The sequence below is a fragment of the Podarcis bocagei genome (genome assembly GCF_964188305.1).
Source record: "Podarcis bocagei genome assembly, chromosome: 9".
NCBI lineage: Eukaryota > Metazoa > Chordata > Lepidosauria > Squamata > Lacertidae > Podarcis > Podarcis bocagei.
This window is the reverse complement of record NC_138134.1, coordinates 24,573,648-24,596,987: the sequence shown is the minus strand read 5'-3', so window position 1 is coordinate 24,596,987 and position 23,340 is coordinate 24,573,648. Positions and strand designations below refer to the sequence as shown.

Below are 23,340 nucleotides of genomic sequence, written 5' to 3'. Positions count from 1 at the left end.
CGTTCTATTAAATTCAGTGGAACTTACTCCCAAGTAAGCAAGGGTAGGACTGCAACATTAGTATTCCATTTTGGAGCCCTATACATGGAAACATTAGCGTTGTGTTTAAATATCTTTAAACATCTTTTGGGTGGAATCCAAATAACTACTTTTGGCAAAAACAAGTGAGCATGCCCAGTGGAATTTTTTTTAAACTCCACCACTCTTCCTCCACTTTCAATAGTTATGCAGCCTTGATAGGCTACTGCTAAAAGAAAAGGCGGGGGGGGGGGAGCCCCAAGTCCTTAGCCTGTGGAACAAGTTTTACTGTTGTTTGAATCTAAGCTTTTGTCTTAAGCATATTACAGTAGCTTTTCAAGAGGTCAATTGCCAGTCAAGACACTTGGACATATTTGGGTGCCTGATAAAATTAAAAGAAAAACTAAAAAATCAAAATTGAAGAGTCTTATATCTTTGCAGTACATAAATATGTTAATATTTTATTGCAATATTTTAATACTGTCTCTAAGCCAAAAAAAACCAAGATCCCCATGCAGTGATCCTTGCACTCAGCAAGGGAACACTACTATGTGTTGGTGTCTTCCCTTGAACAAACTTTAATTAATCCACTTGGTCACTTGTTAAGAGGGTGGGTGGGGAGAAAAGAGATGCTTTGAATCCGTCCTCCCTTCTCTTCCCCCTTCCCCAAGCATGCTATCAGCATTGTCAGATAAGACAGCTGACCACATGCCAGGCAATGTATGCAAGGACTAAGGGCATTGTGCATACTTTAGACCACTGGATATAGGGCTTTTCCCAGGCTTCCTGATATAATCTGTGCAATCTATGCGCTGGTCCAGATGTAATACGAAACCAGAAGTGGCCCTCCAGATGTCATTGAACTACAGTTCTCATCACCAATCATCACGAGCAATGCTGGCTGAGGCTGATGAGAGATTAAGTTCAATAACAGCTGGAAGGTCACAGGTTCTCTTTCCCTGTTCTAAACTATTTACTTAGTCAAGCCTCAGCAAGTCCAAACAAAGCATTAGTCTCACATGCTCTCCTATTCACTCCCCAATACTCTCTCCTGTGCAGCCAGGAGAATTTTACATTCAGTTTCAAAGAACCTTTGCATTCTATGCAAATCAGGGAGGGGAAACTCCATGGTTTGAAGTTGGCTTTACCTAGGCTTGCTGAGGCTCATCTTTATAACACTGAACCATGGTTTAGCATTGTGTGCAAACGGCCCTATACGTAAAGTCCCATTTCAATGCACAGTTTATATACATCCTAACCAGAGGAAAAATGGTTGGTGCTAGCTACCTCAAAAAACATACCTCTTCGCTTTATCCTTGTCATCTTCTTCCACGAGACCATCAAAAATGCTACCATCATCTCTACAAGAAAAAAACAAGTCTCAGGGGGCAGCCACAATGTTAAGAACAGCCTTATATTGATAAGTATTTTCAGTCTGCAACATTACTAATTATATCGATCTTTTAAAAATGGGTATTTATAAGATTGGTTTCGATGTGAAGTAAAATAAATTTTGTGAACATTACCTTTTCTACTGTACCCACAGATACAATTTAGGAAGAAATATTGAAACGCCCTAATTGGATCTTTGCAATTCCGCATTACCATTAAATCAAGTCATTCATAACAAACAGCTAATGAAGTCTGTTATGTTCTAAAGGAGGGGTAGATAACCTTTTTGGTCTAAGGATTATACTGATAACCGCTGCTCCAAGGGCTGCATGCCAAGAGAGGCTGAGATCAATGTACATTTACATGCATGCACACACATACTGCATACATCCAGACATGCAGGCAGCCACACAGTCAGGCACATACAGATAGGTGCTCTCAATCTCTCTCTCTCTCCCCCCCCCCACACACTTTTTCAACAACCAGTAGAGATGTAACTCCTCTCTACTGTGGTGGTGCTTTGCGAGGAGGAAAGGAAAGCCTCACTGCCTCATCTCCTTACTTTTCAAAGGCACCTGTTTATCCTCTGGTGCAGTGACATTGCTAGGAGGTCTTAGTGCTCCTTCCTGCTTGCTGAGCATTTTCATGCAATGACTTGCTAGCAATGGGGTTGCACAAGAGGGAGAGGAGACACCTGGCGATTGGCAGTCCACCTAAAGCAGCTTGACAGCTGCAGGTTCACCTCTCCTGTTATAAAGAGATACTGTAACTTCAACGGCCTTCTTTAAAATTCTCTTTTAAACCATGTGCAACCATTAATAATGCACAAATAAAAAATAATTTACAAAACTCAAATATAGCATACCTGTCTGCAATGGAGCTCATTTTATGGGTGCTTATGGTAAAGAACATAACATATCACACTTTAGTCTTGTGGTAGACATTTGTACGTCTGCACTGTAGGAGAATAGATAAAGAAAGAAATGTAACGTCACTCTCTTACTTTTCCTGAATAAAATTCCCTACTGCCACCAAAAGGAACAATAGGCAGAATCCAAAGAACCATGCAACTAGTTCCATGTGCCCAAAAAGCTTTGGGATTGTGTCTCTTGAACATCAGCTCCCTGCCCCAACTCCACATGGCAAACCGTATTTGAAACTGAGAGCACTGTCAAAAGCAAATTGTCATGTTGTCTGGCAATGTCAAAGCCCTTAAAATGACGAGCGTAGTTCTTTGGATTGCTACCAATATATATGCCTGTGCTTTTTGGTTCTGTGCCCTAATTATCTGAATATAATCCAGTGGGTTTTTACCGTTTATACTTTTCTGGATGATAAATGGCAATGTTCTAAATGACAGGTTCCAGAAGGAGCAACTTGGGAAGAGCCTTCAAAATGTATTCTCCGCAGAAGATCATTAATATCGTAATTCAGTACTGTTAAAGAGAAAAAGAAAGATAACAGTATTAGGATTGTGGACCTAATTATTTTTTTCATGTAATAAGTAGCCACTTTTTATTTTAAGTACAGGAACAGAAATATATATATATATGTACACTGTAATAGCTTGATGTAAGAAAACAGACATTCATCTGTGATATAAGAAAAGTCATTGAGCAGCTACACTTTAATCTTCTCTGACCAGAGCTGTCAACTACATGAATTCCATTACTAGCCATATACAGTTCTATGATTCTATGTGAGTTACAAAGTAATTCTGTATGTTTATTCTGAAGCAAACCCATTTAAATTCAAAGGGATTTACTCCCAGACAACCATGTAAAGTATTGCTTCCTTAATTTCAAATATGCTGAGCAAGTTTTGGGCAATTTCCCCTCCCCGCCCAGAGAAGCTATTCAGAGACACAGCAGGGACAATGTACTGTAAATCTAATGATTGGTTGTGCAAGAACATTGTCCAATCTTACAATCTTTGGATTCCACCCATAGCTCTGGAGGTGTTGTATCATAATTGTTACTATTATTTTACTTATATCTGAATTCTTACTTCTTTATTCCACCAATGTTCCCAAATCTGTTTCTTTGTTTCTTCATACCAAAACTGCTTCCAACTGCTGGATAGTTTTATATTGCTACATCTATTTACAAAGCACAGATCTCTGCCAAGATTTTCCCTACAAAAATGATCAACCAGTGCTGGAACATTTGCACATGTTAGGCTTCCTCAAACTCGGCCCTCCAGATGTTTTTGGCCTACAACTCCCATGATCCCTAGCTAGCAGGACCAGTGGTCAGGGATGATGGGAACTGTAGTCTCAAAACATCAGGAGGGCCGAGTTTGAGGAAGCCTGTGTTAGACTATGCCTGCAGTAGCACAAATTCAGCATGCAGCTTAATACTGTAATGCATCATTAATATTATATATGTTATACTTTCTATGAAAGTGCAGCTTAATAATATTTAAATAAATAAATTTCAAAAAGTGTGTTCAAATAAGTAATTGCAATGTGATTTTCTTTACCAGTCAGTTCTTGCTGATATGCTATCCATGATTTAACTGTTCTTACTGTAGCATTGTCTTTATTTTGTATGCTGCTTTATATTATCTATGAAATTGCAGTTTATAAATATTTAAATAAAGAAATAAACTATTGGGTGCCTGCTGTACTCATGCAATCGGTACAGTGCTTAACCAATATTTGTTAACTTCACACTGTCAGTGACCACAACCGCAATATTGGTATCTGCACAGCACAGGCCAGCTAGCACAGGCTTATTTTGTTCCTGTTGCCCGAAAGAATGTAGACATGCCATATGAATCTTCTCTTCTAAACTCCAACATTACATTAACACATTGGTTCTCCAGAATGGGCAGGATGCAAAAGAAAATCCCTCAGACATACAGACTAATACATTACTCCAGAGGTTTCAACATTTTGCTGCTCTCAAAATGCAAAACAGTACAAGATCTTGGGAACTGGGGAAAATATCTCTACATTCAATTCTCCTCTATCCCACTCACTGTCAATTTCCAAGCAGGAAATACTGCCCTTGTTCTGGCCATTCCATTCTCTTCCCCTATCAGCTCCAAGGAGTTCTGGAAAAGCTTCTTCAGTTGTAGAACTCCCTCCCTACTAACTGGTATTTTTAGATTTCCAAGAAGCAAATCATACTGAGAGAACATGGAGCTTTCTTTTAGAAGATTAATATATCCTCTTGCCAGTAGAACTACACAAACAATAATGATTACTTGTTTTTAAAAGTAACTAAAAAGAGCAAGAACTCAATACAAAGAAAAGCAATCTGACAGAAGAAGGAGTGGGGAGGAAAAGCAAAGTGAAGCATGACTCAGAGAACCTGCTTGTGTCTTTCTGGCCTAATAGCCTAGTGTCCTATTGACCTACTTTTCCTGTTAAGGTGGTTAAACCCTTATCTCCCATTTGAATAGTTCCCCCCCCTCCTTTTGGGCAGAGTATCCACTAAAATGTGCAAAGATGTCTTTTGAAATCTAGACTGTGGACGTTGTAACATGAAGCTTGTGTTTTTAAACTTTTGAGAATACGAATATTCTGCCAAACATTACACAAGTCCGGGGTGGGGGATAATAAATGACGCAAGTATTGCATCCAGTACTGGTAGTCTTTAAAACTGTGTTTCACTCTCATTTACAATGCCTAGACTTTTTATTATTATGCCAGACACCCAAACAGCGATTCTAGGGGTTGTGCTAACCTAGTGGGAATTTTAAGTTTCCCTCCCCATTTTGAGCAGAAAGCTCCCTTTTAATTCTCCCCAGTTTCAAATGTGGTTTACCATTAGGCTTTAAGGGGGAGACATGGCTGCTGTTTGGGAAACAAATCCAAAACCATTCCGGGCACATGAAGCTATTTTCACAGTTCTTTGAATCCCGACCTATGCTTATAACCAGGGACAGGGGGGGGGAGAGAACCTTTAAAAACCGCTTAGAAAGACTTCTGAAATTAAAAGCAAACATGAATAGACTAGATGATGTTAAAGAAAAGACAGCATATGACTTATGCAGAGCAGAGGAAAATTATGCTGCTGGTATAGGACAAAATACAGATATGTAAGTCAGATATTCTTCACTGCACAAACTAACCGTCTACGAGCAGCTTCCTGAGTTTTCTTAAGAAAGTCATATTACAGATACATACAATACAGAAGAGGCTTATGCCATGTTTCTTATTAGGAATAGCTTTCTCTCTTCTTCCCTCCCTCGCCTCTTATGTGAAACTTATAACATAGCTCATTGCTTGGTGATATTCAGGTAATAAAGATATAATGATACTAAAATGTTTCACTAACCTTCTGGGATTCCATTGCAAACCTGTTTCTCCACACTTTTTCACAAATTCATATCAAACTTCCCCCCAACACCCCCTCCTTGAACAGGTACACATATAATATAGATGCTTCTTTCCATTTCTCAGTATAATAGATGAAATAAAGAATGAAATGAAATGATCTCTAGTGCAACCAAATTTTAATAATGAGGGAACTTTAAAGGATGGCATATATCCTGGGGAGGGGGCCTGTGCGTGCCAGGGAAATTCTCTGCAGGTACATGTGCACCTGTAAACGCCATGTGGGTAGGGTAATACTTTTAAGGAGATATGGCCACTACATAACACCAGGCAAGACACAAAAAATTAGAGCAAGCTTTAGTTATCAAGCAAATGATAAGAGTAAAAACCATAATTTGGTTGGCCATCATGTATTATACAGTTTACCTCTTTATACTTGTGGGTTTCAGAACATGGTTTTTTTGGTGCTTGAGTCTTCAGAAATAAATTATGTTTTATGCACTCATTACTGCAAGGCAGGTAACCATCTTTGTGCTGTAGAATCACCCAGGAAATGGTGGCACATCATAATGTGCTGCCTCTTCCAGGAGCTTTTTACTCATATCTTATCAATGAGTGTAGCAAGCACCACACTTTCTAGCTGTCTAAACAGCTGTAACTGTTTTTTTTAAAGAAAAAAAAGAGCCAAATAAATCTGCATGGCCATTCAAAGGAACAGACTTACTAGACTACTCGTGTTCAAGGGACATGAACTGGATTATGACTGTTCCATCCATCCCTACTCATCTAATGTTAAATTTTGCCCAATACTTTTACTTTATGCATTTATACTATGCTTATAGTCACCTGTGACACATAAGAACCACTTCTAGACAACCAAAAGGGGGAGTTTTACAACCATTGACTTATTTTTTTCTGTTGACGTCAAAAACTGATACAAGAATGCATAGGGAGTAAAACCAGTATTTTTGTTTGTGAGTGCTGGTAACTTTAGAGCACTTGTTTGCAAATCTGGTTTGTTCGCATAGCTTGTATTGAGGTCACACATTAAACAGTTTAGATATTTATTTTTAAAACTATTTTTAAGTCATAGAAATAAAATACAAGGAGTCATTAGAATATTTTTTGATGCTTATGAATACACTGACAACTTAAGCTAGAATGACTAAACAAAACAAACAATAGTAGCCAATAATTTCAGTCTGATAGTCTACATAAAATGAGCAACTGAATAGCATTCTAATAGACCTGACAAAGTTGATTTAGCCAAGCTGAATGGCTCTAATAAAAGCTGACATAAGAAGAACAGCGACCATTCAAAGATACCCACTGAAGAGAACTTAGTATTTTTTAAATGTAAAAATATAAAATACTCAAATATAGTTCATTGTAAATACCAGATGACAACTTACATAATCATAAAGCACCAAGTTGTTATTCCTTCTTGCCTATGTATTAGACCAGTCAGCTTGGTTATAACAGCTACCCTCAGCGTCTTCATCCATTCTGATACCAAGAAAGACCCCTGAGATTTTTCAGTATATGGTGATAACTTTTGCTGCAAATAACAGATTTTTCAGGTAGCACCTTGAGTTTTGCCAGGATGTACTACTTTAAATATCATAGTAATATCATATATGGATTACGTTTCCGTTTATGCCTAATAACCTAATAATGAAACAAACCATGCTTTCTTCCAAGGTGACATTCCTGACCCCTATGAACAAAGTTGGCATCTAGCATCAACACCTCTAACAAGAACATAAAATTCTGTTACATTTATGTGGAATCCATAAAGCGCACAATGTGTCTCTCAAGTTCAAGAAGTACAAAGAAGTTCAAACAGACTGAAATATACAACTATTCTTTCTTTGTAGTCAAATTCCCCCTCTAACATTTTCGAATAGTATCCTCTCTTGGGGTTTCCTTTATAGTAAGACTTCTAGCGAAGACACTCTAGATTTTGCAAATTGCAAAACAGATCTTTATTAAGAAGCATACTCATTTTTTTAAAACAGCAACACACACACACATACAAAATTGAGTTAAAAACTGTCTTTCATATAGTGGAACTCCTATGCACCCTCAGCTGGGAATAACCCTTACTGAACTTCTAAGTGAATGTACTGTGTTGCCAGTCTCTGAGTTAATAACAAACAATGGCCAGATTACAAAGAGCTCCTTTGGGCTCAGTGGGATTCTGATTTTTTATTTTGTTTTGAACTGCAAACCCTTATGCCATGTTATGAATTATTTTTGAAAAGTATTCCTCAGTGTCAAAACTCTATTTGCCATGCAGCTTGGGGAACTTCTGCATAACACATATACCAGGCCACAGTGTCCCAAACTGCACAAAAATGTTGTGAAGTTCTTTGGCTCTGAGCCTCATGCTAAATGAAAGCCAAATTAAACAGGATATCCTACGCAACCATAAAACAGATTGTTAATAAAATGCTTCCCCAGATGTGGAAATCCTGAAAGCCTTACAACTATGCTCTCAACACAGGTCCATTTTTAGAGGCACAAGACGTCAGTTGGATTCCCCTACTTGTTTGAGACTGAACACTCTGAAGCCGAAGAGGGAGGGCACACAAGAGCAGCCCCAGAAAGCACTTCCATCAGATAAGCATGCAGTATCAGGGTCATTCCAGCTGGAAGATGTACTGCAGTGAGCTGAACATACATGCATTCAACTTGTGTGCATTCAGCTTTACATGCACAGCAAAAAATTAACAGAGGGTGAAGTTTCAGAGGAAATGACTTTGGGAATCCCATCCACCACTAAACCCAATGTGTTTTGATTGTACATGATTTTGGATTTAGGTGCAATCCCCAGAACATAACCCCTACATAAGTTGTGGGCTTACTGCTTACTGATGGAGCAGGCTAGAGTCTTTAACATGAAAAGTGAGGGTGGGACTAGCAACAGGGATGCAGCTGCTATTTCTACATAGGGTCAAATTTCAGATTGACATTTGCTGAAGCAATACAGCTCTGCTCTATAGCACAGTTTATGCCTTGCCTTGCACCAGACCTATCATAACAACACAATACAGAAGGTTGCTTCATTATCCTCTGGTTGCTGAGAAAGCTAGATGTGAACCAGGGGGCACCAGCTGCCATGCCACCCATGTGAACCAGGCCAATGTCTGATCTACAGAATTATTGGAAATGTAATGAAACAATGTATAACTTTTTAAACTAAATATATATTTATTAAAATCTACAACAAAATTATTTTCTATAACATAATATAACAAATATCCTTATAATGTGATACCTTGCCAAGAATATGAATAAAGTAGTACTCCAGTTCTTCAAAACTAGCAATGTTTAAAAACTTTTACTTTAATTTCAAATTGAATTTGTAACCTGTTTTGTGAGCACTTTAGATTTATTATATTATTCAACAACCCGCTACAGAAAAATGTAGAATGGGACAAGCTGGTAGGCAGAATGCTACAGGAATGCTACAATGATCTTCTACATGTTCCCACTACCCGCCATTCTAAAGTAAGCAAAATAACAGCATTAGTGGGACTGGCATGTAATACACCACATTCATGTTTAAAAATATCTTATTTTGTTGCCCTAAGATTCAAATGCTCTTTAATGAATGTTTGCATCTTGTTAATTTTTTCTTACTACTTACTAGTAGTTAATTTTTAAAGATAGCATTTATTAAACATTTGAATACTAACAAATAAGCAATGTGACAAACTTAAAAATTTCATGCTCCTTGGAGAAAATGCAGACGATAAAACTAATTATAAATTAATGAACTATGGTAACCTGAAAGATTACTTTAACTATATTTGACAACAGCAACAAAGTTAGTGGAAAAACCAGGTCCCCCCCCCCTCCCTCTTGTTTCAAACAGTCCCTGAAAAGGCTTATTTGCACCAGCAATAGGTAAAGGTAAAGGGACCCCTGACCATCAGGTCCAGTCGCGACCGACTCTGGGGTTGCGGCGCTCATCTCGCTTTATTGGCCAAGGGAGCCACCGTACAGCTTCCGGGTCATGTAGCTAGCATGACTAGGCCACTTCTGGCGAACCAGAGCAGCACATGGAAACACCGTTTACCTTCCCACCGAAGCAGTACCTATTTATCTACTTGCACTTTGACGCGCTTTCGAACTGCTAAGTTGGCAGGAGCAGGGACCGAGCAATGGGAGCTCATCCCATCGCGGGGATTTAAACCGCCAACCTTCTGATCAGCAAGTCCTAGGCTCTGTGGTTTAACCCACAGCGCCACCCGCATCCCTGGTATCAAATATACTGAAATAACTGGTATCAAATATACCGAAATAACTGGTATCAAAACTTCATTCCCACAATTCTACAGAGCATGATGCAGGTCTGAATATGCAGTGCTAAAGATTGCCAGTTATTTGACTGGAGTCTTTTGCATGTGCTTTGCACTACAGCTCCTTTACATAGGGTTATATCTAGTGTTAGCCCTACTCAGAATACGTCCACAGAAATGAATGAACATGACTAACATAGCCCCAGTAATTTTTATAGGTCTACTCTGAATAGGACTTGGTTGGATACAATCTACTCAAACTTATGACACTTCAGTGGGATATACTCTCAACTTCCACAGCTTTAACGGCTTACGGATGAAGAATTTACAGCTTTTCCAAGTGCTACAGTCCTGCAGGAGCTAAACTTTATTTCTATATAGTTGCTAATGAAACAGCAAATATATTCAGAAGCTAGCCCTCTAAGGTGAGAAACGCAAAACCTAGTGGTATTATTAACTGAACTAGACTGAAAATAAACAATGGTTCTTGATCATCAAAGTTAGAAATCATTAGAGCTCCTCATATTGCAATACTGGCTTAATCATCATGAAATGAAATTGTTGATATCTAGTTCTGGGTCTTGGCCTGTCATGTCTTTTATTGCTTAGCCAAAAGACATCACCAAATCAAACGATAAAAAGTACACCACTCAAAATATATATTTTTTTAAATGAACAGCACAATCAATTGTAGTATCTGATCCATTGGAATATCAAACATCTTTCACTACAACAAGGACCTGCAATGTTCACTAAAAAACCCCTACTCATTTACAATTCAACTTTTAACAACAGAGCCACAATCTTATTCTCTCACACATTTTTGACAAATGCTGCATTAATAAGCATTTTTAGAAATACAGCATTCTATTAATCACTTGTATAAGAAAAAGTGCCTATAAGGCTTTCTGTGAAACATCACAGCTCTCAAGCATTTGGTCCACCACTGTGCAGAGAGAAAGGAATTCCATGGAACTCAGCAACATTCCTGTCTCACCCACAGATATTCATGAAAGGCTTCCATCAAGGCAGAAGTGATGTCTCTCTCACCTCAGCAGGGAATCTGTGGTGGCTAAATGTGATCTGGAACTGTTCAGTGCTGAGTACAAGACCAGCAAGTTTCTAGAATATTCTTTAGAGTCCAAAAAATGTTATGTTGTGACAACTATAATAGTCAGGAATGAGGAACCTTTTTCAGCCCAAGGCCACATTCCCTCATGTTCAACCTCATGTCAGTGTTGGGCAGGAAAAGAGGTAATAATAATAATAATAGGTGGAGTTTGTGGCAAAAGCAGACAGAGCAACAGCTATGACTCTTACATTTGTACCAAAGGCTGCATTTCAACCATGTACGAGTTGGAGATTTGTACGCACACATCTCTTCATCCTCGATACAGGCAAGTGGGAGGCATTACAGTGGTGCCTCGCAAGACGAAATTAATTTGTTCCGTGAGTTTTGTCGTCTTGCGATTTTTTCCGTCTTGCGAAGCACGGTGTCAGGAAAGTTTTGGAAAAGCTTCAAAAATCACCAAAGTCTTTAAAAACCTCAAAAAAGGCTACCACACCGCGTTCTATGAGTTGCTCCTCGAAGTCAAGTCGCAACTGTATTAGCGGTGTTAAGAAAAAGGAAACAAACTTGCAAGACGTTTCCATCTTGCGAAGCAAGCCCATAGGGAAAATCGTCCTGCGAAGCAGCTCAATAAACAAAAAACCCTTTCGTCTAGCGAGTTTTTTGTCTTGCGTACCACTGTATCACACTGTATCTTGAGTTTTTGTCTTGGTACCACTGTATCACAGTCTAATAACACACTGTAACAGGGCAGAAACATGCAACAGGGGCATAAAGCAGGACTGAGGTGGTGTGGCCTTGGAAGAGTCCTGAGAACGTGATAGTGATGGATGGCAGCATTTGATCCTTGGACCTAACTTCTAAGACACATGTCACAGTGAAGAACAAACTGGAAGAGCAAACTGGCAATCTGCCAGTTATCTAACAACTATTTATCTTATTTATGTATGTATTCATTCATTCATAAGATTTCTTATCCAAACTTCATCATAAGGTCTCAGAACAGATTCCAACAATATAATCACACAATTGGTGTTTGTATTATTTTTGTTAATGGTGCTATTTGGCTGCCTTCGAACAAATCAAAAATCTCTTAAAACAAATCTATAAAACAAAATAGGAGAGATGATCTTGGTTTGATAACTTGGTTTGGAGGGACATCTGGAAATTTTCCCAAATTGGACATCATATGAAAGTGTGGCTTAAGAAAACAGGAACTTCACACAATTCTGCTTTGATTGAAACAGCTTTATTGTTTTACTTGTTTTTAACATTGCAATTGTTTTGCAATTTCACCTTGTTGTTTTCCAAGTCAGAATTTCTGTGTCACTTTTAACATCTTTATTCTCCTTCACATCCCTCCTGAAAGGTGAGACTTACTACTTTACTACTGTTCATTTCAAACTTTTAAACACTTAACAAGTTAATAATGATTTGTTCAGTTGCTTTAATGTTCCTCGTAGCAGGGAAATGTAGGCAAAATTAGGCAAAGAAACTTACACACTTTCCCAGCGCAAGTATAACACTAATCTCTTAAACATGTAAAAAGTTCAAAAAGTCAAAGACTCCAGCTCTTTCCCCCTCTTTTTTGGTCTGTTGTGAATCCTTTCTTGCTTACCTATAGTTATTTATTTAGAGCATTTATATGCTGCCTTTCATAGCCTATATCCCAGGGCAGTTAACAGCATTAGACATGATGAATACTAATTGGAGTCCATCTTGATCAGAGCTTGAAATGGTTTTGCAAAACCTTGTAAGCAAGGAACCCTAGTTAGCAATGATACACGTATAATACTCAATGAACTTCTGCATTATTGGACCTCTAAGGCTAACAGTATAAAAATATTGATAGCTCTTATATTCTAGATAAAGTGTTAGGTCTTTATAATACTGAAAGGTCTGGCACTCAGTATGTTTTTATTGTGCTTTAAAGATAAAAAAAACTTAAAACACCTTCAAAGTCGTACTAAGAATGACCTTTTAAGAAAATATTTAACTGAGGCTAATTGTCTGAAACACAGTTTACAATAAGTGATCTAACTGCAATGTTAACCACTGAGATGTCACTAGTATGACAATTATTTGCACATACAGTAATATTTGAGATAAACTAGGACCAGGCCTAATTATCCAAATTGATGAAATTGGAGGAAATAATTCTTAAAATCTACTTTCATAATTCAAACAGTTTTAATAGGCTCTCCCAGAACGACTTGTTCTGTTTAGGGAAGCTTTTAATGTTTGATGTATTACAGTATTTTAATATTTTTTTTGGAAGCCGCCTAGAGTGGCTGGGGAGGCCCAGCCAGATGGACGGGGTATAAATAATAAATTATTATTATTATTATTATTATTATTATTATTATTATTATTATTATTATTAGTTTTCAACTGACTTTTTAAAATTGCAATCAAATGGCAATATAATAAATCAATTATGTTTTAGGACCCTGCATATGTCTTTACCCAATTGCAAACCTATGTTTCTCATGCGTGTGTTATATTTCTATATGAAATGGGCTATATCAAACATTTCTGTCCTTTAGAAATGGGGAATCCCACTGTTACATTTTGTTAATAATAATAATAATAATAATAATAATAATAATAATAGAAACAGGAAGTGGCAAATTTCCTATAATTAAGTAGATTTGATCAGAGACTAAAAGGACTGTATGTACTATATGAATGGGAAATGACATAAGCACAATGGATAACAAATGAAGAACTGAAACTACTTCTAGACCCACAGAAATAACAACGCAAATCCATATTTTGTTCCTTACATTTCAAAACATGAAAAGTGAGGCCACGTCACTAATCCTCATCTCACCAGCATGCATTTAATACAAATCTTTAAAGATCTGGGGGGTGGGGGTGTCCTGAAACTAACCACCTCAGTTCAGAAATCATCAAGATATTACAAGTTCTATCCTACTCACCTTCATTTGGTTAGATCTTTCTTTAAAAAAATCAAACTATTTCCTGGAAAAGCCCTACAAACGTCTAACCCATTCAAGATTGAGATAGGTAGGATATACCGTCACTGGTATTGACTGATTTGCCTCCATCAAACTATTCTATTTCAGGCAATAAGTAGTATCAAAAGAATGCTTATTTCCATTACAGAAGATTTTATGTTTCATAATTGAGGCACTCCTAACCCCGATGATTTAGATGTAAGCCTCACTGAATCCAATAGGATTTACTGCTAGGTAGTTTAGGATTGCCTAACTCAGGGGTCTGCAACCTGCGGCTCCGGAGCCGCATGTGGCTCTTTTACACCTTTGCCGCGGCTCCGGGGTGGATACTAGCGAGGGGAGGAGGCGCATTGTGCGCCCGACACTCCCCACTGTGGCGGGCGCTGTACTGGCTGTGACGTCGCATAGGGGTGGTGCGTGCGTTAGGCACGCACCGTCCCGACGTCACCTTCCCGCCCGCTACATTGTAAGGGGCATGTACGCTGGTCACTGCATTGAAAGGGGGCATGTGCGCTGGTCACTGTTTTGAAGGGGAGTGAAGAACACACACACACAAAAAGGTAACTTGTTAATTTAACGTTTAAAGAACGTTAAAGAAATAATAAAAAAGTGACAAAAAAGTTATTTTTATAATGACGAGTTTTGCGGCTCCCAGTTTTTTTTGCTTCGGAAACGGGTCCAAGTGGCTCTTTTTGTCTTAAAGGTTGCAGACCCCTGGCCTAACTGCCAACCTAGCAGTTTGAAAGCACATCAAAGTGCAAGTAGATAAATAGGTACCGCTCCGGCGGGAAGGTAAACGGCGTTTCCGTGCGCTGCTCTGGTTCGCCAGAAGCAGTTTGGTCATGCTGGCCACATGACCCGGAAGCTGTACGCCGGCTCCCTCGGCCTATAGAGCGAGATGAGTGCCGCAACCCCACAGTCAGCCACTCTGGACCTAATGGTCAGGGGTCCCTTTACCTTTACCTAGTTTAGGACTGAAGTCATATAAACTTATTTTGGTTATATAGATCTGTGTTTTTTTGGACAGCTGATTAAAAAAATCAGAAAACAGAAAAGCCCTCTGTTAACAGCAGTCCAGAATAAAGTACATGCATCCCTGTGGCTTTTATTTAAAGACAAAGCTGTCACAGGCCAGTGATAATGCATTTTGTGCATAAATGATCCAAGTGTTCACTGAGGTTCTGCTATGCCTGCAATTCTCCTGCCTACTTTGTCAACCTGCACTGCACTATCATTTTATCAAGCTCTGATGTGGGCATGCACCAAACAGGGAAGAGGAGAAAGCAGATTGTGCTTCTTATCACAACACAGCCTAGGAACCAGCCCTTCTGGCTTCCTCCACTGAAGGCAGTGCTGAACAGGAAGGTACCGTATTCCTTCCAGACCAAGTATGAAAAGGTAAAAGAGATAACTGCAGTCCTATATACAACATGTCTATATTTTAAAGGTTTCTCTGTAACTCTTTAAGTCTGTAAGAAAGTCAGATGAGCAACCTGCATATACTGTAGTATATATACAGTACAGAGCTGTATAAATAGGTGCATGGACAACTCTATCCCATTCACCTAGAGGTAACAATCTAAGTCTATTTGCAATTTTGCAGTTATCATTGCAAGTCTGATTTAATGTGTAAGGAAGGATTGTACAACTATAACTTTTTAGCTAGTAACATAACGTTGTGAACCGCCCTGAAATCTCCAAGTATAGGGTGGCATACACATTAAATAAATAAATAAATAAATAAATAACTGTTACTGTATTATTATTTATTTGGGAGTGGTTACAAAGTTAGCATGCCACTTCAGCATCATACCACAAAGTAAGACATCATTCTGGTGTTTCAATTCTTTTAACAACAACATTCCAGGAGAACATGGCGGCAAGAACATGAGTGGTTAACAAAGTTGGCATGCCACTTCAGCATCATACCACAAAGTAAGACATCATTCTGGTGTTTCAATTCTGTTTAACAACAACATTCCAGAAGAACATGGTGGCAAGGAAACAGACCATGCAATTTTTTATTTGTGTGAATCCCTTCTTTTTTATGAAGATAGCTAAACTATTCTTGTCTTAAATGATAGGATACTGAAACAGCCTTTGGCAGGTAATGGAACACTGGTTTAACATTGCTGAAACTAGTGTGTAGACATGATCTTTACCTATACAGAAGGCTTATGGGAAGTACATGAGCTTTCTGATATAAAAATGGGGCATAGGTATAATAAACACAAGCACTGTGTTCTATAAAGCAGCAATGTGGGCAATTTATGGTCTATAAAAAGTGTTGCCAACCCAAGAAACTGTGCAGCAAAGGCCATTTGAGCTGAGAGTGTGACAAGCAACTTTCACTCACTCTAGACTGAATGGTCAACTTGAAGGTTTATTTAAGCTGCAATCTATTCTTCCTAAATAGATACTAGAGAACTATTTATTCCAGCACATCTACTCCACTCAAAGAATCAAGGTTACAAAAAAAATAATAATAAATAACCCATTACTGTATGTGCGCACAGAAAGCAAGTAGGATTACTTATACAATGCCATGTATGGAGTTACGCACATTGCTACAATCTAACAATGTGTCCTGTCACTTATGGTGTCCTTCACTCAAGGAGTGCTACAAGTGCTACCAACCAGAACAAAACCTTGTCTGCAAGCAAGCGCACAATACACCGGCACCATCATCAGCATGGTTACTTGGAAATCTTGCAGAGTTAAACAAGATTTACCAGCGGTATGCTTAGGCTTGCAGCCTTTCTTTCATGTTACTTAACAAAAAGAAGCGCATTAAGAAATCATTACATGCTGACTTTCCACTTTCTGCTACATTAGATCTTTTTGAAGTATAATATTTTAGTAGAAACTGAGCTAAGAAACCAACGACACCAAAAAGTCAGATTGCATTCCTGACTACCAAATGAAACCAGCTGACACCTTTGAAGCGGGCTTGACACATCAACATTCTCCCCTTTGCTCTAAAGAAAGGGGCAGGGTCCTGATCTCGGCAAAATAAACGAAAGTACGTGGGCGCTCCAGCTTGATCTAATGCCCTAGATTCGCTCCTAAGCAAGCGGCTCCAGAGAGGCGAGGAAACGCCTCCCCGCCTGCATCATCAGTATTCAAATAAGGTTCAGGGCCGCTGTAGGAGGAAAAGAGAAAAAGGAAAATGCCTCTTCGCGCTCCGGGTTCGCAGGGCGGGGAAGGGCAGCTTTCTGACAGGACCAAAACGGCGCCGTTTGTATAAGGGATACCCCAAACCGGTGCCCCTCCTGGAGCGCCCTTAATAAACCGGAGACGCCGGGCGCAACCCGGAGAGCGGGATGGGCGCAGCCAAGGCCCCTCACAGCCCCCTCCCGCCTCGGTTATGAAACACCGGAGCTGCCCCGTCTCTGCCTCGCCACGGTGCCCGAATTCGGGGCACCCCGGGTCGGAGGAAGATAGAGGCAGCGGCCCCTCAAGCTGTTCCTCAATTCCCGGCCAACCCCTGAGGGCCTGATTCGTCCCCGGCAGCGGGTCACGCGAAGCCCTCAACTGTCGGCGGGGTCGGGAGATGGGGAGGGGGGCCAGAGACACTGAGATCATAGACCTGCGCCAGCGACCCAACCCGCCGTCGCGCCCGCCGCCTGTCAAAGTTTACCTCAGCCCACTCGCCAGCAGGACTCCGCGAGGCCCCCTCAAGGCCGGCGGCTGCGGCTCGCTGGCGTATCCTCCTTACCGAGCTTCCCTGCCAGCCTGCCGCTTCCCTTCGCGCTCCTCTTCTTCTTCAGCCCACCGCCGCGACACGGATCGCTCGCCCCCGCTTCTCAAGTAAGCAGCCACAACCCGCCAGGCCCTAAGGTCTCCCTCCGGCACCGCGCATGCGCCGCCCTCGCGCTTACCGGCAAAACAAGCCGCGGAATCAGCCACCGAGCCCGGAGGAGCCTTGGCCGTACTGCGCGTGCGCCGGTGGTAAGGGACACCAAACAAGCTGCAGCGGTATATCGGCTTGCCAAGAGCCTGAGCCGGCCCAGGCCCCCTGTGCTTCCCTGGTCAGTACTAAGCATGCGCATTACTACCGTGCGCATAGATGGGGAGTCGACGGTGATTCCCCTTCTTCGTCAGGGAGCGGGCCGCGGCTTCGCTGCGCATGCGCCACGGAAACCTTCGGGAGGTGGGGGGGAGAGGAAAGGGATGTGTTGCGCATGCGTCCGAAGAGGACAGGGCGTTCTCGCTGTGCTTCCGTGACCTCAGATTACCTTGTAGGAGGGGAGCAGCGAGGGAGGATTTGGGACTATGGGCGGGATTGGAGGAGGATCCTCTGCCTTCTCCCAAAGTGGAAGCTTCTTACGTCGTTGCTGCTTCAGAGACGGCGCTGAGGGATGGGGACTTGGGGGCTTCCGTCACCTTATTTTACTGAAGTTTGACTATCCTGCAATCTGTACACTGCAAAGTTGGGATCTTCAGAGTGTACATCGGGGCTGCCCAACTTTTCATACCAAGTGGGCTGCAATAATACTTTGACACATAACCCGCAGGCCCCACACTTCCTTGTCATGCAGGGGAAGCGAGGCCAAAATTTGATGTCCCAGCTCTCACGCTGTCTTCCCAAAGTTTGAAAACGGCTACCTAGGCTTTGGGAAGGAGGAGGGAAGACTCGAAGCCTCCTTCCCTAAGCCCAGCACCTCATTTACCCAGTTTTGGGAATACAGGGCGGGGGGGGGACATCAAATGTTGCTGAGGGCCACCAAAAAGGCCTTGTGGGCCGCATGTTGGACCACCCTGGTGTGGATGCATTAGATCTACAGGTATACGTTATTCTCCTCCGCAAATGTAACATCCAACATCTACCACTGAATTTCCTGGAAGAGCAGGAACGGTGCAGTCACAACACCCTTGCAGTGCATAAGGGGAGGGGGAGGCAATGTAGTGTTATCCAATTGTTTTGGATTACAATTCCCATCATCCCTAGCTATTGGCTGTGGTGGCTGGAGCTGATGAAAGTTGAAATACCCACCATCTGGAGGGCAACACATTGGCTATCCCTGGTTTAGAGCTTATGGTTAAGCTACAAGCATGGTTAATATTGAAATCTAATGCAATTCATGTCTATTACTGTGGTTGCCATGGTTCACTACTGAACTTGAACGCCATGTATTCACAGTAAGTTCTTTAAAGTAATTATGAAACAGCTTTAGATCCCCCTCTATATTTTTATTATGAATGATAATTGAAATGCTGTTCCTTTGACTCTACACAAAACAGATGGCACTGCTCTAGAATTTTGTTTTTTAATTGAAATTTTCTTCCCTTTATGTGAAAGATCAGCAGAGAAATAAAGCACAGTTGACATACCTTGTTCAAGCATTAGGTCTTGTAAATATATCACTGGTGACAATTTAGCCCTTGTAGAATGTGTTAATACTACTGTACACATGACTTGAGGTAATTAATGCCCAGTGTATGCCATTTATCTTATCTATATAAGTTTTGTAATGGAGGTTGCCAAGCAACTTACTAGGTGAGCCTTAAAGCAGTTTTAGTTTCACATAGAATTGGTTGGATATGTAAGCTGTATAAACAAACGCCAAGAAAGAGCATGCCCTTTTGTAGAAAAGCTTTGCCGTTAAAGGTTTACAAAAAGTAGTGTAAAGACCAACATATACATAACTACTGTAGCTTTTTAATTAAACCAGAAGGTTTAATCTGGGATGGGAAGAAATTGATTTCAACTCAAGTAAGAATTCAGTAAGGTAAAGGTAAAGGTACCCCTGACTGTTAGGTCCAGTCACGAATGATTCTGGAGTTGCGGCGCTCATCTCGCTTTCCTGGCCGAGGGAGCCGGTGTACAGCTTCCGGGTCATGTAGCCAACATGACTAAGCTGCTTCTGGTGAACCAGAGCAGTGCACGGAAACACCATTTACCTTCCCGCTGTAGTGGTACCTATTTATCTACTTGCACTTTTATGTGCTCACCCCGTCGCAGGGATTCGAACCGCCGACCTTCTGATCGGCAAGCCCTAGGCTCAGTGGTTTAACCCACAGCGCCACCTGCGTCCCTCAAAGATGTAGGGTAGCAATGGGCTAAAATATGCATAGAATTAAAACACCATGTTAAGTACTTTGCTCATCTATGGGAAGTGACTTTAAGGATACCCACAGATTCCTTTATAGACCCAAAGCTGCAGCAGACAGGTACAGTGAGAATTCCATATGTAACTTAATAATTGTTTTAACTGGCCTGTTTATTTATTGTTGCCTTTATTATTTTTGGTTCTATTAGTTCCTTTTTATGATATGGTGAGCCTCCTTGTGTAGGCTATATCCAAAATGGTGGAATAGGAATAATTTTATAAACAATTGTTGGACAAAGGGAAATATGGAATTTCAAAAGGCAATATTAACTGGGTTATTCTGCAGTTGCAATTAGGGTGTGTGTTCACTGTTCTGGGAGCTGCTTGAGAAAACATTTCATTTTGATTTCACGAGGGAAGCAAAGTATTGAATAATAGTATTGTTAGTTCTTATCACCTGCTGAGACAAAGCCTTAATATGTGTAAATACAATTTGCACAAGGGGAAAAGAACTGGTGGTTGTACTTGATCTAGGGACACATTTTCAAACTTATCCAGGGGAAGAAAGCCATATCAACGCCATTTAATCTTGACAAACCCTCATATTTTAAATATACTAATAACTCCACGTGTTGTGCAATAGAAAGGCCAGATGCAAAGGACACATATGACTGGAAGCCAAGAGCACACAGAAGAAGATAGAATACCATAATATTCTCAACGAACTGACTCGGAAAAGAAAAAAATCATGCTTTTTAATGACAAACTTTTCTCCTTCACAGTGTAATCATACTCCTGCTGGGAATAGGCCCTGTTGAATTAAATAGGACTTACTTTTGGATAGGCGTGTACAAGATTGTTTTGCTACTTTCATTATTGTATAGAGTAGCACAAATACATTGAATTAAATAAACTGTTGGTATGCTCCAAGATGTTTTCCAGAAAAAGTTGCCATTTATTAATATTATTATATTTACTATCTGCTCTTCACCAGCAGGTCCCAGGGCAGGTTACAACCATTTTAAATTCAATATTAAACATTCTGAAAACGAGCTACAGTCTCAGGAATAGAGTGGCTCCTGATAACACAGATCTCAGGTGTCAAAGGCCAGGGTAAAGCAGTGTGCTATCAGCACTGTATGTTTAATGCTGTGGGAGGGAATCCCACAACTTAGGGGCTGCCACAGAGAATGGCATCTCCCAGGCCATCATGCAGTCACCTTGAATTCCCGGGGGAAGCAGAACTATCTAACCCTACAGCTCTTCACACCTGAGAGGGTCTGTAGGGCTTTAGCTCTTGTGGAAATGAGTGCATTCTTCATGCAATATTACTTTGCCAAGAAGATGCAGGGTTTTGGACAAATAGAGTGGGACAGGGCCCCTCAAACAGAGTTCCTGTAGGTGCAAATTGCTAGTCAGCAATGTAAACGTTCAGTTAAATTGGTCTCTTAGTGCCCTTGCCTGGATGTCTTACCACTCAATGAACCACCCAGTCATCGAATCTTTTTGTTTCATGTGTCATTCTTCATTTAGGCTTGTTTCAATCACATCTTGCCAGAGTGTGTAGAGCTTCATTCACAGCAGAACATGCCACATTAAGAAATGAAACAGAAGGATGCTCATGAAATCCACTTCCTCTTTAAAAAGAAAGATGGGTGGCACATTTACATGGAGTTCATTGAGCTATAATCCATCCCAGAAACTGATCTGGGACATGCCTGCCTGTTTTTCCAAAGCGAGGCACACTGCCGCACCAATGCTCCTCAAACTATTCATTCATTTAAAAATTATCTTGTAGTAATCTTTATTGTCATATTCCTTTCAGAATACTTGTCAGGTGCTGTTGCGGTTGCTCGAGAGTAAGCAGGCAGGACTCTGACCTGTGTTTTACAGGCTTTATTTGGGGGTGGTCTTTTTTTGTACCTCCCCCAACATAACAGTTTTGTTACCCCCAACCGTTTCGCCCCTCCCTGCGCCCCAGACTACTGCGCAGGATGGGCGATGGCAAGGGCGTGCTTCCCTCCTCTACGGCTTGTTCAGGAGTGGTGTTGAGGCTCTCCCTAGCATCCCCTGGTCCCTGCACCTCTTCTCCACTGGAGGTGGGGCTTTCCTCCTCTCCGGAGGAGGAACTGCTTTGCAAGATTTTCGGAGGCTCCCTGTAACACAACTGCCCTTCTATTTCTCGCCTCTGAGCCGATGGCAGTTCCCTGACAATACTCATACCTGTGTTTGTAGTGAGTGAGGCAGGATTGCTTTCCCCAAGTGGTTTGCGAGTAAAAGGGGGAAGAGTAAGGGTAACAGCAGATGAACAAGTGCAAATGTAGGCCTATATACTTAGGTAATGGTTCAGTATGAAGTGCCTTCCTGTGACTATGAGTAACAGCTATTAAGATTCTTCTCAGCTCTTTCTGCAGTCTTCACACACCTCCATCAATATTTTAGTCGTCACTGCTTCATTCTTAAAATAAGGTTACTCCTGAATAAAAGCTTGAAACTGTGCTCAGTTTTCTGCAGTTTTTGTGAGTGTGCAACTCACAAATGACTTCGCCTTTATTTCATTCATCACCTACACTATGAAACCATTCTATTTAAAGGTTAATTATGTGCTGTGCTGTAGCAAATTACTTGACTGAAGCTGATGCAGGCAAATTCTCTTACTTGAGAATATACGGCAGAGATATATTTTAATGCATAAATAAATAGATGTGTAAATGTTCATTAAGCAAGAAATTATTGTTTTTAATAAATTCAGATTTTTGAGTTGGTGTTTGTCTGCTCTGGGGAGATCAGTTATAGTAGGAATCAGTAAGCTGCTGCTAAGGAATGCAAAGCTCACAATTGTTGTGCAGAGAAGGTGCCCCACAATCTCTCTTTGCCAAATGATCCCTATTAAACACACACACCACGAAGTGTACTGCTTCATCATTCTCCTGCATGTGTTTTATCTAGCTAGGAATGAATAGGGTATACACAAACCTCTAAGGTGCTAACAGAACAGTGCATGTACAACACAGGCTTTCAGAATTTGGGGTTAATTACTGATCTCTGGATCAGCTAATATTTTTTATTAATATTTTTAATAATTCAGTTCTCAGGAGAAATAACTATGAGTGTTTTTGAACAACTACTAGTATAACTGCTGTTGGTGTGGTTGTGAAACTCACTTCACCCTTCTCATGTATTAGCAAATTTCAAAAAGAACAAAGGCACTATAAATACTCGGCCAATCTTTTTT

General features: G+C 40.6%; 2 protein-coding genes across 11 annotated transcripts in view; one reads left to right on the top strand and one right to left on the bottom strand.

Annotated features, from left to right (window-relative positions):
- The window catches only part of CLOCK (clock circadian regulator), a 40,832-nt gene extending 22,633 nt beyond the window's left edge, over nt 1-18,199 (bottom strand). The window contains exons 1-5 of one of the 6 annotated variants that reach the window (XM_081208793.1): nt 17,934-18,199; nt 7,108-7,253; nt 2,725-2,846; nt 2,276-2,367; nt 1,320-1,379 (exon numbers count right to left, since the gene is read on the bottom strand). In XM_081208793.1, coding sequence (XP_081064919.1) covers nt 1,320-1,379; nt 2,276-2,322 — 107 coding nt within the window. In that variant the 5' untranslated portion in view covers nt 2,323-2,367; nt 2,725-2,846; nt 7,108-7,253; nt 17,934-18,199. Of the gene's footprint in view, nt 1-1,319; nt 1,380-2,275; nt 2,368-2,724; nt 2,847-7,107; nt 7,254-17,692; nt 17,880-17,933 lie in introns of those variants that run through there. The other 5 variants (XM_081208794.1, XM_081208791.1, XM_081208795.1 and 2 more) reach the window with 5 other exon arrangements.
- EXOC1L (exocyst complex component 1 like) overlaps nt 17,723-23,340 on the top strand; it is a 107,567-nt gene continuing 101,949 nt past the window's right edge. For 2 of the 5 annotated variants that reach the window (XR_014011779.1, XR_014011781.1), the window contains exon 1: nt 17,723-17,862. The gene's annotated coding sequence lies outside the window, so the exon portion shown is untranslated. The remainder of the gene's footprint in view (nt 17,863-23,340) is intronic. The other 3 variants (XR_014011778.1, XR_014011780.1, XM_081209178.1) reach the window with 3 other exon arrangements.